The following is a 16,406-nucleotide window of genomic DNA, read 5'->3' as shown; positions in this document are numbered from 1 at the left end:
TTTACTACAACTCAAAATCACAAAATGGCGCGCGGTCAATCGACAAAAAGACGGAGATTGAGTCCTCCTGCTGATGGGGGCGACTCTGAACTGTTCACCAACGACGGCGAGTGGGACGTTGAGCAGGATTACGAGCGACGCCCGCGCAAAACGAACAAAAAAGAAACCGAGCGCACACGTTTGCCCATCAAAACCTCTGAGGGATTTGTCCAGGCCAAAGATGAAGTAGAAGAGCAAGCGGAGGATAGCGACAGTTTTTTGGGTACCGACGATGACGAGATGGAGGATGGATCAGGCGAGGAGGAGTCCGAGGAGGAGGAAGAGAAAAAACCCAAGATTCCCGTGAAGGTGCAGATCATGCAAGCGAAGGAAGATCTCGCCCGGATGGCTTCCCAAATCAACGAGGACCCTGAAGAGAATATTGCTTTGTTCAAAACCATGGCCGAGATGGCAAACAACCCGGACTCACCTCTCACGGTGAAGAAGCTGGCACTGGCCGCCCAGGCCGCGATCTACAAAGATGTCATTCCAGGATACCGTATTCGTCCTCTCAGTGAAGAAGATAAGACTGCGAAGGTGTCGAAGGATGTGCGCAAGCTCCGAGATTTCGAGCAGAGCCTTGTGTCTGGATACAAGAACTACGTCAACACATTGGCTCTGCTGGCCAAGCCTGGCCGGGGTCACACCAGCGAGAAGGACGCCAGTCTGAAAACCATGGCCATTAACTGTGCTTGCACTCTACTCCAGGCTGTGCCCCATTTCAACTTCCGGACCGAATTGATCAAGATTATCATTAACCGACTCGCACGGAGACTGGTAGACCCCGATATGGCTAAATGCCGTGAGACTGTGGAGGATGTTTTCGCCAAGGATATTGACGGCATTGTCTCTCTGGAGACTGTTCGTCTGCTCTCAAAGATGATGAAAGCTCGGGACTTCCGCATCCACGAAAGTGTTCTGGATACCTTCCTCCACCTACGTCTACTGGGTGAGTTTACGTTCAAGGCATCAACGGAACGTGTCGACCGTGAAGAACAGGAGGAACCGACTCGGGGAAAGAAGCCAAAGCAAAAACGCGAATTTCGTACGAAGAAAGAGCGCAAGGTCATGAAAGAGCGCAAGGTGGTTGAGAAAGATATGAAACAAGCAGATGCACTCGTCTCGCATGAGGAGCGTGATAAGAATCAAGCCGAGACTTTGAAACTCGTGTTTGGTAACTACTTCCGCATCTTGAAGCAACGGATTCCCCACTTGATGGGTCCCGTTCTTGAGGGTCTGGCCAAGTACGCTCGTCTCATCAACCAGGACTTCTTCGGAGATCTGTTGGAAGCCCTGAAGGATCTTATTGGACATGCTGAACGTGAGGATCAAGGGGAGGATGAAGAGGAGGACGAGGAAGAGGATGAAAACAAAGAGGGTGCTATCTCTGAAGCCGCTAGCCGTGACTCGCGCCGCGAGGCCCTCTTGTGCACAGTCACTGCCTTTGCTCTTCTTGATGGCCAGGACACCGCCAAGGCTGCAACAACTCTCCACTTGGACCTCAGCTACTTCATCAAGCACCTCTACCGCTCCCTTTACGCCCTATCCACCAACCCTGAAGTCGAATACAATCCCAATACCTCCCTGCGTCTCCCAGACCCGAACTCTCCCGAGGAGTCCTCCAGAATCCGCTCGAAGAACAAGGTTAATTTCCAGACTCCCATGGTTTTGCTTCTTCGCTGCCTCCAGTCGACCCTTCTTTCTCGGGCACACGGCAACCCCCCACCGGTCCGACTGGCCAGCTTCTCCAAGCGTCTCATGACTTCCTCACTTCAACTCCCTGAGAAGTCTGCTCTCGCCACACTCTCGCTTATGCAACAGGTCTCTAGACACCACGGGCGTCGCATCTCGCCCCTGTGGCACACTGATGAGCGTAAGGGTGATGGTGTGTTCAACGCATACTCCACTGATATTGAGGGCACAAATGTCTTTGCCGGATCAGTATATGAGGGCGAGTTGTTGCGCCAGCACTACTGTCCTCAGGTCCGCGATGCAGCCATTGATATTGAAAAGATGCTGCTTTCTGCCAAATAGATGATGGATGGATTCATTTGAAGGTTTATAGAGGCCAGTTATGATGTTCTTATTTTGAGGATGTAAATTTTAAAAGCGATTCATATTTCTGTGGCTATCATTCCCGGGCTTGGTGTTTCACAATTAATAGTATCAATCTTGCATATTCGAACACTTGATCGGATGTTAACTGTGAATTCCCACATCTCACTTGATACCGATACCAATATCTCTCAATTCCCTCGTCCGTACACGTCCATCATAGCTCCACTCTGGGAACAGAATCATCAACCGCAATTATCCATAACCCACTTGATATCAGTATCTCTCAAAATCCCTTGTCTGAACTAATCCTTGATAACTCCAACTCATAAACGGTCTTACCAACCACAAGTCTCCACAAATCCTTCGTCATCTTCCTTCAATAACACAACACGAGGTAACAAGGAGGCTTTTGTGTGAACTGGACCACACTAGTACTTCGAAATCCATCAAGTCGACTTGGTATCAATCACAGAGACATGATCCCACTCCTGCAAGGTATCAGTTGACGAGATATCTTTTTGGACATCCCCACTGCATCGAAGAGCATTAGCACTAAGCGATGCATCTTCAATAACATGATCAAGGACCCTCAGTTTAGGAGTCAAAGTTCCAAGCAGAGGAGAATTGCTGTCCAAATCATCAGACTCAAGACTAGGGGCCTCAGCAAATGCAGAAACAGAGCCATCCAGAATACTCTGCTTCATGACATCCGTATCCACAGCTCTGAAGGACTCCAGTGCAGTTTCATAAGAACTAGCCGATGCACCATTGGGACCACGATGCTCGATTCGGAACGCAGGGTGAACCGAGTTGATAGGATCTACCATGTTAGAAGGGAACGGAGTCGGAATTCGCTCGATGGACCGGATATTTGCGCGGGCGCGTGGGTTCCGAGGGATGGCCGGAACGGGAGGCGTAGAAGAGCGTGAGCTGATTGTGGCTTGTTCTTCGTTGTTTGGGATGTCCTTTGAGCGGCGAGACCAGTGGAACTTGCTGCCGCTGCTGTTAGAAGTACTGTCTTCGCGACGGCGGGTGCGCATGCTAAACAAGTTCCATTTTTTCGATTCATCGTGACTCTTGGCTTTATTCAGATGGGTCTTGTCTTTGTTTTCTCTCGTGTCGGACGTGCTGGAAGCGATGTCTTTGATTCCCTTGATGATGCCCTTTCCGGTGAGAGACACGCTGCGTGGGAGCAGACTACTGCTCTTGCTCTCCACCATTGAAACAACTCGAGGACGGATGGGGGTAGTGGAGAAATCCCTAGGAGTGGCATGGACTTCCTTAGGAGCGGATTGGATACGTTTTGGAGTGACTGGGACATGATCGGGGGTAGCCATATGTCTGGGCGTAGTGCGCACATCCGGGGACGTTGGAGGCACAAGCAAGACTTGTTTGATCAAGGGCTCACTGCTACCGTTGCTAGAAAAGCTTTGCTGGGGTGTTATTCTCGTGGGTGCAAAAGCAGCAACATCTTTTGAAATTGAACTGCCCTCGCAGGACTTCAGGTATGCGATTTCCCTTTCAATCTCCGTGTTCTTCTGCACCTGTAGCTCGATAAAGCTTTGGTTATCAATGAACGAATGCCTTGCAATCATAGTCTCTGTCTTGTTATTCAGTTCCTCGTATGATCTAGCGAGAGATCGGACTTTATTCTGCAACTCGTCAATAATCTTGTTCTCGAAGGTGCTCAGTCGTCGCTCCATGGTACCAATCTCCAGGCGAATATCAAGTTGGAACTTCATCATTTCCCGGGAGATCTGACATTGCTTCGAGAAGAGATCGGAGTTGGCACGGCTTAAGTCCCCATTGCTTGTGATTTGATTCTGGAGTTGATCACCGATCCAGGCGCAAAGCTCTTCGAGCTTCTTGTTCATATTGGCAACCCCGCCGTCTACTCTGCGCTGGATGGAATTTATCATGCCCAGAATGTCATCGATTTGATTGGCGGTACTGCGATTCTGACCTTCACCAGAGGAAGTCTTTTCTGGAGAGAGATCCATCTTGTCCAATCGCTCTTTGAATGACGGGAGATAGTTGGAGAGGGAGACAATGGGTGATTCCCCCTTGGCATAGACAGTTGGTGGAGGCGTCTGGATATTGCCCTGATTGTCGCCGTTGGAGATTCGGCGGTATGAACCATCGACCCATGTCTTTGGAAGGTACTTCACTTCTCCTTCTCCCTCGGTCAAGTCGCCGAGATTGGGAGGCGAGTCCTTCGTGACGGGGTGTTTCGGCACGGATAAGGTGTTGGGTGATGAGGGTTTCCTGGCTGGGGTCACACTAATGGATCGAGGAATAGAAATACCTGGCCGACGTCTGTCAGGCATCGCGGGGGGTCGCAGTGGGAATTATGGGGTCTAATTCCTCCTTGATGGGGAAAGAGTTAGTGGAGGACGGGGCTTGAATTCCTATCGTACTGCTTGCCCCACTGCTTCGACAACTTCTCTCTCTGTTGATTGTAGGTGTAGATCCAGATAAATTGGAAAATGATCCCGAGGAAGGCAGAGGAAGCTTATTCGTGGAGTGATTCGGGACCGTCAAGTTGGAAGTTTGCACAAATTTAGTGGGGGGATTTCTCTTGACCGAATGAACCTTGGTCTTCACGTTGGATTCCTGGCTGCTCGATGCCAAGGTGGGAATAGCACTTCCAGAAAAGGCGCGATGGGGTGGTGTAGCGGGCTGAACACCCAAATCTTCCTTCACGAGCTCCTTCCGCAGGTCTTTGAAACTCAGCTTCGACTTGATCATCTCGAACCGGGACTTCTTTTTGCCCTCGTGGATATCCTGAAGGTTGACAGGCTCAGATGACGCATGCATCCGAGATACTACTGGATCGGTGGCGGAACGTTTCTTCAGTGATTTTGTTCTTTCGTTATCATCTTGGAACGGATTTGAACGGTTGTCGGAATCCGTTCTGATGTGACGAGGTTTAGGCATGGGAAGTGCAAGGGCTTCATCATAGTCGAGACTTGACATTTTGCGAAGCATTGGAGGACGGTCACTCTCATTAGGGCTGTTAGAGCCCGAGACACCTGAAATTCATTCGTTGATCAGTCAAATTGATTCAATGAACCATGGATATTGAGCTTCTGGAAAGGAGGGGGAGGGGGGTAAAAGTTGAAGGGTGCAGATATATGGGCTCACCACTGCTCCTACGAGGGAGGATGCTTCCATTAGCGCCAATTGGCTTCAAAAGGGCAAAGGCATTTCCAGGCTGTATGCGAGGTTTAGTATCAAGACCCAGTCCACTAAGACGAGTCATTGTGGGACTAGTTGGGTGCGTTTTCATCTCATAAGGATAATCAACACCAGGCTGGTCGTTAGCGTGCAACTGTTTTCCACAACTAGCCGATTTGCTAGAAGGGGGTTTATTCTCCTGCTGCATCCTGGTTGTTGTGTGATACAAAGGCAATGAGAGGTTTGGAATGTAGAGTTTGGCATGAAAAGGTCGCATGGAGAGGTTGATGGCGAGGGGGTGGAAGACGGAACGAGGATAAGGAAGAGGAAGGAAATGGACGAGCGCGAACAGGTGAGATGATCGCTGCACAGATAGAAAAAACAATTGTGCCGGAAGTTTCCATCCACAGAATTGCGAATGCGATCAAAAAAGCTGGCCTCTCTTAGCTTCATTCATCGCAATGACTTGATGTCCTCAACTTTAACCTTCCTCACTTGACCTTACTTGCCATTCATCTTTTACAAGAATTTGTCAATTATCATTTTGGACGAGTTTCTTCTTCAAAGCGGTCTTCAAGCTCTCAAGGTATTTCACTCTATAACAGCCACTCCCCACAATACCTCCGAATCAGTCATCATGGGAACAAACAGTGATGCCCACTGCGGCGGCTACCTTTATTAAGTAGTATGAGAAGTCTTGTGCTCCATGCCGGGAAGGAGAATGTTGATGCGAAATAGACCGATGTTCATCATATGGAGAGCGCTACTGAGGGCTCTTAATGCTTAATGGAATCGGTGTTCACGGGTAATGTTGGTGTGCTTCCATGTTCGTCATATGTCACGAAGCTATTTGATACAATTGAAAAGCACATGACAGTAGTTTCAAGCCTCATAAATTCACTGCTCTCCAAAAAATCTAAGACGTCCATCTAGCTTCCAAATTGTCTGGCTCTATATAAACACGGGAATGACAGAATCATGTTTTCATCAGATCAAGCCACAGGATTCGGCATTTCGAGGATAGTAATGGTCATATAGGTTAGTTTGTCACACGTTTAAACAAGGCCGGTGCTTGTTCAGGCAATCAAATCTAACACTTGCCACCGTCGATCTCAGTGTAGTCACCGCACTCAGTACCAGTGATATTGACACCACCGGTGGAGGTGAGAACATTGGTGTAGTAAGGGTAGTGGTGGGCGGAGGTGTTGATGGCGACCTGGACCCAAGCGAAGATACCATCCTCAATATTGTCACCGAGGTAGGCGTAGCTCAGGACTGGGTCGGAAGTGGTCGATCCATCGGTCTCCTGCTGGAAAACACGGTCGACCTTGTTGTAGGTCTGGGGAATCTTGTTGGTGTTGTAGGGGTAGGTGGACTCGACCTTCTCAATGAGATCCTGGTCGTAGAAGAACTGTCCAATGTGGGGGGTGTAGCCTCCAGCAAGCGTGTTGTTGGGCAGGAGAGTGGTGTTGACGTGAGCAACGACGTGATGGTGAGTAGTGCGGCCGTCGTAGTGACCAGGGAAGAGGGTCAGGAAGGTGACGACACCATCCTCGTCAGTGCGCTGAACACCACGAAGGAAAGTGGTGTCGTGATTGGAAAGGTCGGAGGGGTTACCATTGCCCGAGGCGACAAGGCCAGAGTAGACGCCGGTAGCATTGCAGCCCCAGATCTCGGCGAACATGTCGGTGATGGGCTCGCAGGTCTCAACATCGATGTACTATTTAACGAAAGGTTAGCAAATGAAAATGTGACCGCTAGTATTGGAAAGATTTCTCACCTGCTCCTCAATAATCACGGGGATACCGGGTTGGCTCTCCAGGATGTTTGAGCGAAGACGCTCTCCAACAACCCAGTAAGGTCCACTCTCACCCTCAGGGTTGAGAGGGATGCTGGTAGCAGACCAGATATCCTCAAAAGGAGAGTTGAGGCTGATTTTTTCCTCGTAGTGGGAAGTATTGAGCACCTTGTTGGTGTCCTTCTTACTCAGGCGGCGACGGTGCATATCGAGGGTTGCCTGGCGGCGAGCAATGTTGCGTTGCTGAGCTCCAGTGTTCTCCCAGTGCAAAGCACATCCCTCGGCGGAGCGACGGACATTGGACTTGTATGCCTTCAGCTCGGGGGTGGCATCTTCCTCGTGGTGTCCTGGGTGGGCAGCAACCATGAGAGGGCCACTAACGGCGGCCAATGTAAGTAGGCGAATCAATTGCATTATGGTGAAAAGTGTTCTCAAGGAAGATTATAAGAAAGTAGATTGCTGCTGAGCTCGATAGGTGCTGGACTCGTCGGGCTTTTATATCCCTCGGAGGGCACCGATTGAGCTCCATGTTTTGTTCCTCCGATATTGAACAGGGAAAAAGAATAGCCGTCGGCAAAAACCGTTGTCTATGATGTCCTGCAGCGCTGTGCAGGATGCCAAGATGAAAGTCGCCATCGGGGAATTACAGCCAAGATGAAATTAAAAGTTGGATGAAAAATAATCACAATCATCGTTCGAATCAAAGATGTGATTGGACATCTATCCACTGGCTTGCCAATCGTGATGATGCGATTGGATATGAACTTGTGGTCCTGATCCTCCCATGATTCTCAGGTCTGTTGTGATAGTTCAGAGAAGGAATCAGGCTTCATGCGCCAAGAATTCATACAGGCACTAAGCATGCGGTGAGCAAATATGTGACGCGGCCTAGTCCCTATGGTTCACCAGAAACGAGTCTGTCATCCAGCAATAGCAAGTCAGCAGGCCCACAGCGAAGATCACTGGGCTATGCGGACTGATCCGAATCTCGGGAAGCCGTACCTGAATATGCGGCCCGGGCTTTTTCTTGCTGCCGAAGGTTAAATCGGCTATTCTTCCGGGCCAGCATCGACCAAGCTACTGATTCGAACTGGAAAAGTGATGCAAAAAGGGAAATCAAGTCTATCCAAGAAGAAAAGCCACGATACTGTACATTCCAGACGATCAATGATCAGATTAGGTGGTCTTTCTATTCAGAATACTAATGTGGACCCCATTATCCATCAGCCCCATTTCGCCGACGTCGTATTGCATAATCATTGTCGGGTCTATTTCGTCCCCTGAAAAGTAGTTTGGATAGGTGGGTCCGAGATATTGATACCCTTGGAGTCATGGACTGTGATAGGGAGATCCTGTGGGTCACCCAAACATTCCGGGTTAATCCTCTTCCTCTTCACTCCTAAAACGGGAGGGGGAACGACAATCCTTTTAGAGTACCCAGTCAAAGTTGGGATATTATGCATGCAAAGTGTCCAGTACCCTGCAAATTCCGGATTGAGTTACGCTTGATGCACTGCAGAACCCACTCCCATCTCGCGTCATTACAGGGATCTGCACGCCAGTCCGTCTACAATCTACTGTGGACCCTCACGGTCTGAGGACTCCATTTGGATGACGGTCTATCTTTATCTAATTAGCGAGACGGCGGACTATCTGTAGCACTAATAGTAAATGCATAGCCGCCTTTGATGGACATTCGCCTTTCTAAGGTTGAACCATTCAAATCGAAGGCATACTTGGCCCACCACGCACTAGGTTCCTTATTCTTGGACTCAAAAGGGCAAATAATAAGGGGAGTAATGTAGTGCACGTGGACCCATGAGCCGCGGAAATCTGATTCAGGTTGCACCAAGCTCCTATCCTTGGTAGCGATAATCATGTTCGTCAGGAGTCTTGGCCCCGAGAGTTGCTGCAGGATGGATAAATTAAATACCGTGAGACAACGCCAAGTCACGCTATATAAACCCACTTCGTCAGGCTCAATTTCGGACCTGCGGTAAAGATAAAGCGGTCGCAATGGTTTTGCTTAGATGGCGAGCCATTTGTTCTCTGAAAGCTCAGTCCTATGTCGTTCCATGCCCAAAACCGCCACATTCCAAACTACAGCGCTGAAAAAAGGAGAGAAACAACCTTGGAAGGCGACATTATTCGGAAAGCGATTCCACTTTCCATGTTTCTATTAAATTTAGGTTGAATTGCTGGTCAATATTACTTTAGAAACTACCCAAAGTACGTTCTACTTTACCTAGATCGGACCAAGAGCGAAACTAACGGGAAAGATTTTCATTAATTCCGTGCCAGATACAGTTCCATCACCAACAGACCTTACTGAACAACGAAATTTGAATAGTACTAGCGTTATGCGCTTTTAGTGGGAGTGGAGCTATTTTGATGCGTATGCAGAAGTATTACTTTCACCGGTGGCTGGAAAGCAAGGCCAATTGCTCTCGGAAAGATTGTATAACATGACAAATTGAAGAGGCTGTGGCAGTTGGGGTCATGATCCAGAGCTTGCCTGAACCAGTTCTTCTAATGTGTTAACCCATTTTAATAATTATGGTATTTATGAAGCACAGTACATAATATTAGATCTAAACACTGTAGTGGGTTTGCTAGCTATTTTGATTAGAGTATCTATGACCGCCCGTTGAAACAGAATAGCACAGGGTTACAGCGCACGTCTAGATATGTTACTGTGCCTCTTCTCAATCGAATCTATGTATGTTGACAAAATGGTTTTTATGAGTAGTGTGTACCCCACTAAATAAGAATTCTGCTCAGGTAGCCTGGTGACGCCTGGTTATGTGCCCTGGAGACTGTTCGGCATTAATGCCAGGCACCGAGGCATTCATTCGGGTGGTGTTCAGTCAATGCCATCCAAGAATCTTGCTACCGGGGCTTCTAAGATTCCCCCTTAGTCCTGTCTCTTTTTTTCTTTCCATATCCTATATGACTACCTTCTACGCAATTGCTACACCTTGTAGCCACCCACTTAGCTTTGTCGCCTGGACATCACCTGGGCTCTGATAGAAGCATTGGATTTGAATAACAAAGGGAAGAAGAAAAACCAAATCGACGGATACTATGTCGAATTTTGACAGATGATAACGTCATAAATCGAAAGAAGAGATAACATTAATTCGAGTAACGCAATCTTGAAGACTATCTCATGGAATGGGATCTAATAAGTACCACCACCGCCCGTATTAATAGAGATTAGAACGGTCCCCAGACCCATATCCATGGCTTTCGCTTTTCTCCAACACTCCCACCACCTGGGAAATAAACCACAAATTACTATCCATGAATGCCATGAGGAAGTTCGCTAATTAGCTGGAGCCTCGGCAAGCTCACGCATAAGTTTCAGAGATGGGGTAAAGAAGTAGTCACCGCCATTGGACTCGATGAACGGCATGAAAGTGATCTGGTTGTGGTTGTTCTGACCATCGACGATGGCCATCTGCAGGACTTTGTCTTCTTCCTGGGAGGCACCCTTGACCGACTGGCCAATAACTGGATCCTGTCCCGGAGCCATACCGCCAGTGAACTTCCTCTTGCCGGAAGGGAAATTGTCGGCATTGATCCAACCTGAGACATTTAAGGGTTAGTGGCCTGATCTTTCGTCTGGACGTGATAGATGACTTACGGTTTCTGATGAACTGGAAGCCATTGGAAAGACTGGTTTGATAACACAGGAACATAAGACCACGGTCTTGTTCAGTCTTCTGCTTCTTCTTCTCGTCATCACTAAGCTCTGGTCCATAAGGAATACCACGACGCATGATGTCGAACTTATCCGAGTTGCTGACCAAAGCTCGGGGCTTGGTCTTCCGCATATGAGATGCAAATGGGCAGTTGGTATGGTCATCCACGGGATAGTCAAAATCGTTCTGTCTCGCCTCAGCTGGGTTGTCGCTGTCAGGATTCGTCTGGACGGGTGCTCCTAGAATGCCTTTTAGTACTCGATGCGTGCAGGAGGGTTGCCACAGCGCAATTGCAGCTTACCGCTCTGCCAGCGTCCCACAAGTCGAGCCCCGAACTGCCCTGGGGTGAAGCCCAATTTTTTCGCCTCATCAACCACGAAACTAAATCCAGATCAGTTAGACAACATGGTCGAATGTTACACAAGCAGCAATTGACCTACCGATCCCACTCAGGCACGAATTGTTTGATCTTGCGGACCACCAGAATACTGCCATCCTTGGCCCAATGAGGATGCATTAATGCTTCTTCATTGTCCATCTCACCATCGTGTCCGAATAAAATGATTCTGTGATATGTAAGCAGTCTAATTCAATGGTTTATTGGGCTGATTTCCAACTCACCCCGGACGAGTGAGATGTTTACGAGACCCGGGCAGATCCGCGGTTTTGTCATCAAGGCCCTTAATGAGTGGCTGTGAAATTCCATCCAAAAACCCGAAGCTGAAATCTGTTAGCCTAGAAAATCCTCGACACCAGCCTTTGTAAGCTTACTGCTCGTGTCCCTTATGTTCATTGGGTCTTTCGTTGCCATCCAATGTCAAGAGATGAACAACGCCGTTGCTCTTGTTGAAATACTTCCGCTCTAGCTCCTCTGTTTTGGCCTTCACCTCTTCTATGGTACCACACACCAGCACTACTCCATCAACGGAGCCATCTTTGAACTGAGGAACCCAGTCGTCGGCTTCATCACGTCCTTCACCCACCATGTCCGCGAACATACCCTTGAGGAATGGGTCATCTTTGAACATGCCGTTACTCAACTAAAGATAATGACGTGATTAGATTATATGTGGAAGCTACCAAGGCAAAAATGTCAACTTACCTTGGTCATGCCTTTGATGGTGAAGGAAATGTTAACACCCGTTATGCTAACTAAATCCGACCCTTTAGCCTTCGGGATATGACCATGTGCCGGAAGAAGATCGTGGACGGCAGTAACCACGTCAGTCGTCAGATTTATGAGACCTCCGGCTAGGTCCAATCCGCGGGATGCTGGCGCTTTAGCCTTGTGGATGGCAGCACGATTTTTCAAAGCCCCTTTAGCAGAAGTAATAACTTCATCAGCCAGAGTCGGCAGTATGGGTTTGAAAAGTTCGGCATCGTCGATATTGAAGAAGTAGAACTGCTGATATTTCTTCGACAGACCAGGCCTAGATTCAAATCAGCACGAATGTTTTTGATGGCTTTCAGATAAAACTGACCAGATATCTCCCTGGATATTGTCGAGATCAAATTCGGATATAGAACTCATCTTTCTTGCTGGCGAAAATTTTATGATAATGAGGGTTTTGAATAGCAAGTGAAATGATATTCAATGGAAGTTGTTCGACATTGCCTTTGATTGACACTTTATAGCTTACTGCTTCATAGGGTATCTTCTGCAACCAGCGTTCAGCGTACCCTTGCATAGCATGATGAGACAAGCAAAGTAAAAATATTGTATATCGTTACGTTGGCTGGAAAAATGCAACAGTGGGGCACATCCCTTACACTCTCAGCTACCCTCTTACATTACTTCTGCTTGCGGAATGAATCAATCCCCCGTCGACTTCTAATACTAGTCTAAAGATGCTTCCGAAACTCTATCTCTCCCAGCCGACGGCCAATGGAAAAGAGGCAAACATGAGACCAATTTGCAATATTATGGCATGGGGCAACTATCAAGCCGGGTGATCACGGATACTTTCCAATCAATGGCCTTAGAACTGACTGCGGGATCTGGGTATAGAGAGCTTCAGATCTCGACAATACGGAAATTAGATGTCACGCCATGAAACTCATTGCATCATTGATTACAAGCTTTTGACAATATCATGTGTGTGCACTTGCCAGAGTACGTCGTGAAACTGTTCTACGGCTGGTGCTTGGTCCTTTTGGAGCCATCATGACGAATTTACCACTATAGGTCTTTTGTGGCTTCATGACTGCCGCCGGGCGTGGAAAGTACCTTCGTGAGAGTGGTTTCTTGTGCAACCTGGCTAACGAATGCGGACATATAGGCCAAACATAGCCGCCCGTCACTCGTGAGGGTATTTCAATTCCGGGGGGATCAGCAAAATCAAGGAGTAGAAAGACGGCTGAATACCTCCATGGCCATTTAGCCTTTCGCAGCAACGTAGCATTTTTCGGCACTTCAATTTCACTAAACAAAGCTTTCGAAAATTTGGGACAAAAGTTTTGGATATAGATCAAGTAGAAGGACGACCCCCAGAATGAAAAAAATGATGGGGTGTCTCAGAAAGTCGCCGATTTAAGTGAGGGTAGTTCCTGACATTTCCGGACGTCTTTGCTATCAAAAGTTATTAGTCTATGAAGTCGAACAATCGTGTTTAATATGTAGGCCGCTAATAAGACTTGGGTTTGAGATATGCTCGGCGACTATATCCGAGAGCCTTAGCCTATAATGTGGTAATTTAGGTGTGCATGGAAATTAACTTCAGGGCCCGGCAAATTTAACCTTGAATTACCATGACCCACCGGCCGTACATTGCATTCCTCCTCCACTTCCGGACGTTGCACCAAAACTCGCGCCGGGCCGCGCACCTTAACCAATGTGGTGGAGCGCATTCCTTGTCTTGACCAATAGACCACCCGACATTGTTAACAACTTTCACTCATACACCTTTGCACTCTGGATGGACTTTCGGGGGGGGGAAGGGGGTGGTATATCTCCTTTTCTGGTATTGATGTCCTCTTATCTACAAAGCAGTGATCCCAGGACATTTAGAATAGTAATATCTCAGGCCACAAAATCCATTGAGATACCATTTTTCTTCTTTTGTAAATCATTTCCTTGTATGCCTGAGGCAAGCATTCTACATTGGGAGCTAAAAAAAAGAAAAAAGAAAAACATTCTTTCTCTGTGTTACCTGCTTTATGTGTTCGTCCAATCAGTCAATGATAAACACGGAGATGATATTCCCCAGGTACATTCTGTGCCCTAGATTTGCACCGAAGGTCTGGTTCGCACATCGACATTCCCAATTCCATGGTGAAGGGGCTCCAGTCATAGCCCTTGCATTATTCGTTATGCTCGGCCCGTAACCAGACAATGCTTATTGTACAGCCATCAAAGTGTTGTTGAGGCTGGCATATTTCAGAGGATGATGGGTTTAAAAACACGAGATATTCCTTCAAACAGACTGAGTCTTCATAGCTCAGACCCGACCTCCTTGAGCCTCCTTCTGTCTGTTGCCGGCGCATCGAAAACACCTGCGTTCCAAGATGAAGCTTGATTGGCGTGCGACTGTGCTTCTCCTAGGGACTGTTAGTGCCCGGGAGATATCAGAGCTCGAGAAGCTCTACAGAGAGGGAACAACACCGGATACCAAGAACATCGATGGCGTCCAAGTGCCGACACTCTCGCAGGCTTTGCCCTCAGGCCGTGAGATTAATCGCGATGGCTGGACCGCTGACTGCACTACAGCCACGGCTGGCCACACCTGCGATCAAGCCTTTGATGCCAACAGCAGCACCTACTGGGAGAGCGACAGCAGTGAAACCTCCCAAAGCATCACCATCGATCTGGGGACACAGGATTACGCCGTCAGTGGCTTGACTGTAGTACCTAGGCATGATGCGAATGCTTCGCTAATTGAACAACACCAAGTCTTTTTGAGTGCTGATAATGTCACTTGGAACTTGGTTGCGTACGGAACTTGGTGGCCTGATCAAAGCCAGAAGATCTCTGCATTCCAACCCCAAAAAGCCCAATATGTCAGACTCTCAGGCCCTGCTCCGAGCGGAATCGCCATCGAAGATCTCAAGATATATGAAGGCGACTTCATTCCTCCTAATCCGTCTCTGGGAGCCTGGGGCCCCACTATCGACTTTCCTCTGGTCCCGGTTTCCGGTGCTGTCGACGCAAACTCTGGTGAGGTCGTCGCATGGTCCGCCTGGGGTTACAACATCTTTACTGGCGGCAAAGGAGGCAAGACACAAACTGCAACCTGGAACAGCGGCGCTCAATCGGTGACGCGTCGTACCGTGAGCAATACATATCATGACATGTTTTGTTCGGGTATCTCGATGGACGAAGATGCAAAGATTGTCGTAACTGGAGGAGCTGATGCAGACCAGACCAGTATCTACAACACCACCGTGCGTGACTGGTTCGAGGGAGGACTGATGAATGAGGCTCGTGGATACCAGGCATCCTCCACCTTGTCTGATGGACGCATTTTCGTTCTCGGAGGATCGTTCTCGGGAGGTGTTGGCGGCAAAAATGGAGAGGTCTTTGATCGAGACACCAACGCTTGGTCTAAGCTTCCAGGTGCACTGGCATCGGCAATGCTAACCCAAGATCAACGTGCGTACAGACAAGACAATCACGGCTGGCTATTTGCTTGGACCAATGGAACCGTTTTCCAGGCCGGCCCCAGCAAGCAGATGAACTGGTATGGCACCTCAGGAAGTGGCTCCACTACTCCTGCCGGTGACCGCATTGGTGATGCAGATGCCATGTGTGGAAACGCGGTCATGTTTGATCAGGGCCAGATCCTGACATTTGGTGGCTCTCCAAATTATGAGAACAGTGAAGCCACCAACAATGCTGCCATCATCACTCTTGACACTGACGCGCAAAGTGCCTACGTCCTCTCAAACGCGGGTGGAGGTATGAACTACAAGCGAACCTTCCACATCTCTGTCCCTCTTCCTGATGGCTCTGTCTTTGTGCATGGTGGGCAGGTGGTTGGACTTCCATTTGATGAAAGTCAGCCACAGATGACTCCAGAGCTGTTTATTCCCGATTCTGAGAGTGAGAGCGGGGGCACCTGGGTCGAGCAGCAGAGAAACTCTATCGTCCGAGTTTATCACAGCATCGCGCTGTTGCTTCAAGATGGTACTGTCTTCACTGGTGGTGGTGGTCTGTGTGGAAATTGTTCGGCCAATCATTTTGATGGAGAAATCTATACACCGGCGTATCTGCTCAACGCCGATGGATCTCTCAAAGACCGTCCCGTGATTCAGAGTGTGACAGGAGGCCAAACACAACCTGGTGGCACCGTCGAGATCACCACCGATGGCCCAGTCGATGCTCAGGCTTCCATTATCCGCTATGGCTCCACCACGCACACTGTGAATACAGACCAACGACGTATCGGCGTTCAATTGACGCAGACTGAGACGAACAAGTACACTTTCAGCATTCCTGCTGAGCCGGGCGTTGCGCAGCCCGGCTACTACATGCTCTTCGTCCTGAGGAACGGAACGCCTAGCCACTCAGTGAACGTCAAAGTGGCTAGTGCTTGAATTAACGCTGAACTTTGCTCTTCATGTTAGATTTCAATAAAATGAGGGGTTTGGTCAATTTGGGCTGGGTGAAGGAGTTAAATCCTTGGATTCTTGGT

The 16,406-nt window shown here is 48.5% G+C and overlaps 5 protein-coding genes across 5 annotated transcripts; 2 read left to right on the top strand and 3 right to left on the bottom strand.

Moving 5' to 3' along the window:
* Nucleotides 1–24: 24 nt before the first annotated feature.
* Nucleotides 25–2,073, top strand: N7503_010631 (nuclear export protein Noc3; the record flags this gene model as incomplete). Its single annotated transcript, XM_057070177.1, has 1 exon — nt 25–2,073. One exon carries the CDS (start codon nt 25–27, stop codon nt 2,071–2,073), a length of 2,049 nt encoding a protein of 682 aa, XP_056916788.1.
* A 470-nt stretch (nt 2,074–2,543) lies between these two features.
* Nucleotides 2,544–5,073, bottom strand: N7503_010630 (uncharacterized protein; the record flags this gene model as incomplete). The annotated part of the gene is made up of 3 exons (XM_057070176.1): nt 2,544–4,362; nt 4,515–4,546; nt 4,633–5,073. The coding sequence occupies 3 exons, from the start codon at nt 5,071–5,073 to the stop codon at nt 2,544–2,546; spliced, it is 2,292 nt and encodes a 763-aa protein (XP_056916787.1).
* Nucleotides 5,074–6,364: 1,291 nt separating this feature from the next.
* Nucleotides 6,365–7,486, bottom strand: N7503_010629 (intradiol ring-cleavage dioxygenase; the record flags this gene model as incomplete). Its single annotated transcript, XM_057070175.1, has 2 exons — nt 6,365–6,994; nt 7,055–7,486. The coding sequence occupies 2 exons, from the start codon at nt 7,484–7,486 to the stop codon at nt 6,365–6,367; spliced, it is 1,062 nt and encodes a 353-aa protein (XP_056916786.1).
* A 2,911-nt stretch (nt 7,487–10,397) lies between these two features.
* Nucleotides 10,398–12,307, bottom strand: N7503_010628 (Dyp-type peroxidase; the record flags this gene model as incomplete). The annotated part of the gene is made up of 8 exons (XM_057070174.1): nt 10,398–10,660; nt 10,719–11,015; nt 11,078–11,157; nt 11,217–11,342; nt 11,398–11,496; nt 11,548–11,816; nt 11,879–12,206; nt 12,258–12,307. The coding sequence occupies 8 exons, from the start codon at nt 12,305–12,307 to the stop codon at nt 10,398–10,400; spliced, it is 1,512 nt and encodes a 503-aa protein (XP_056916785.1).
* Nucleotides 12,308–14,280: 1,973 nt separating this feature from the next.
* On the top strand, nt 14,281–16,308 carry N7503_010627 (uncharacterized protein; the record flags this gene model as incomplete). Its single annotated transcript, XM_057070173.1, has 1 exon — nt 14,281–16,308. The coding sequence occupies one exon, from the start codon at nt 14,281–14,283 to the stop codon at nt 16,306–16,308; it is 2,028 nt and encodes a 675-aa protein (XP_056916784.1).
* Between the last annotated feature and the right edge of the window lie 98 nt (nt 16,309–16,406).

Source organism: Penicillium pulvis (genome assembly GCF_028828015.1).
Source record: "Penicillium pulvis strain IBT 33274 chromosome Unknown scaffold_8_segment0_segment0, whole genome shotgun sequence".
In the NCBI taxonomy this organism is placed as follows: domain Eukaryota; kingdom Fungi; phylum Ascomycota; class Eurotiomycetes; order Eurotiales; family Aspergillaceae; genus Penicillium; species Penicillium pulvis.
This window is presented reverse-complemented; position numbering and strand designations above follow the sequence as displayed.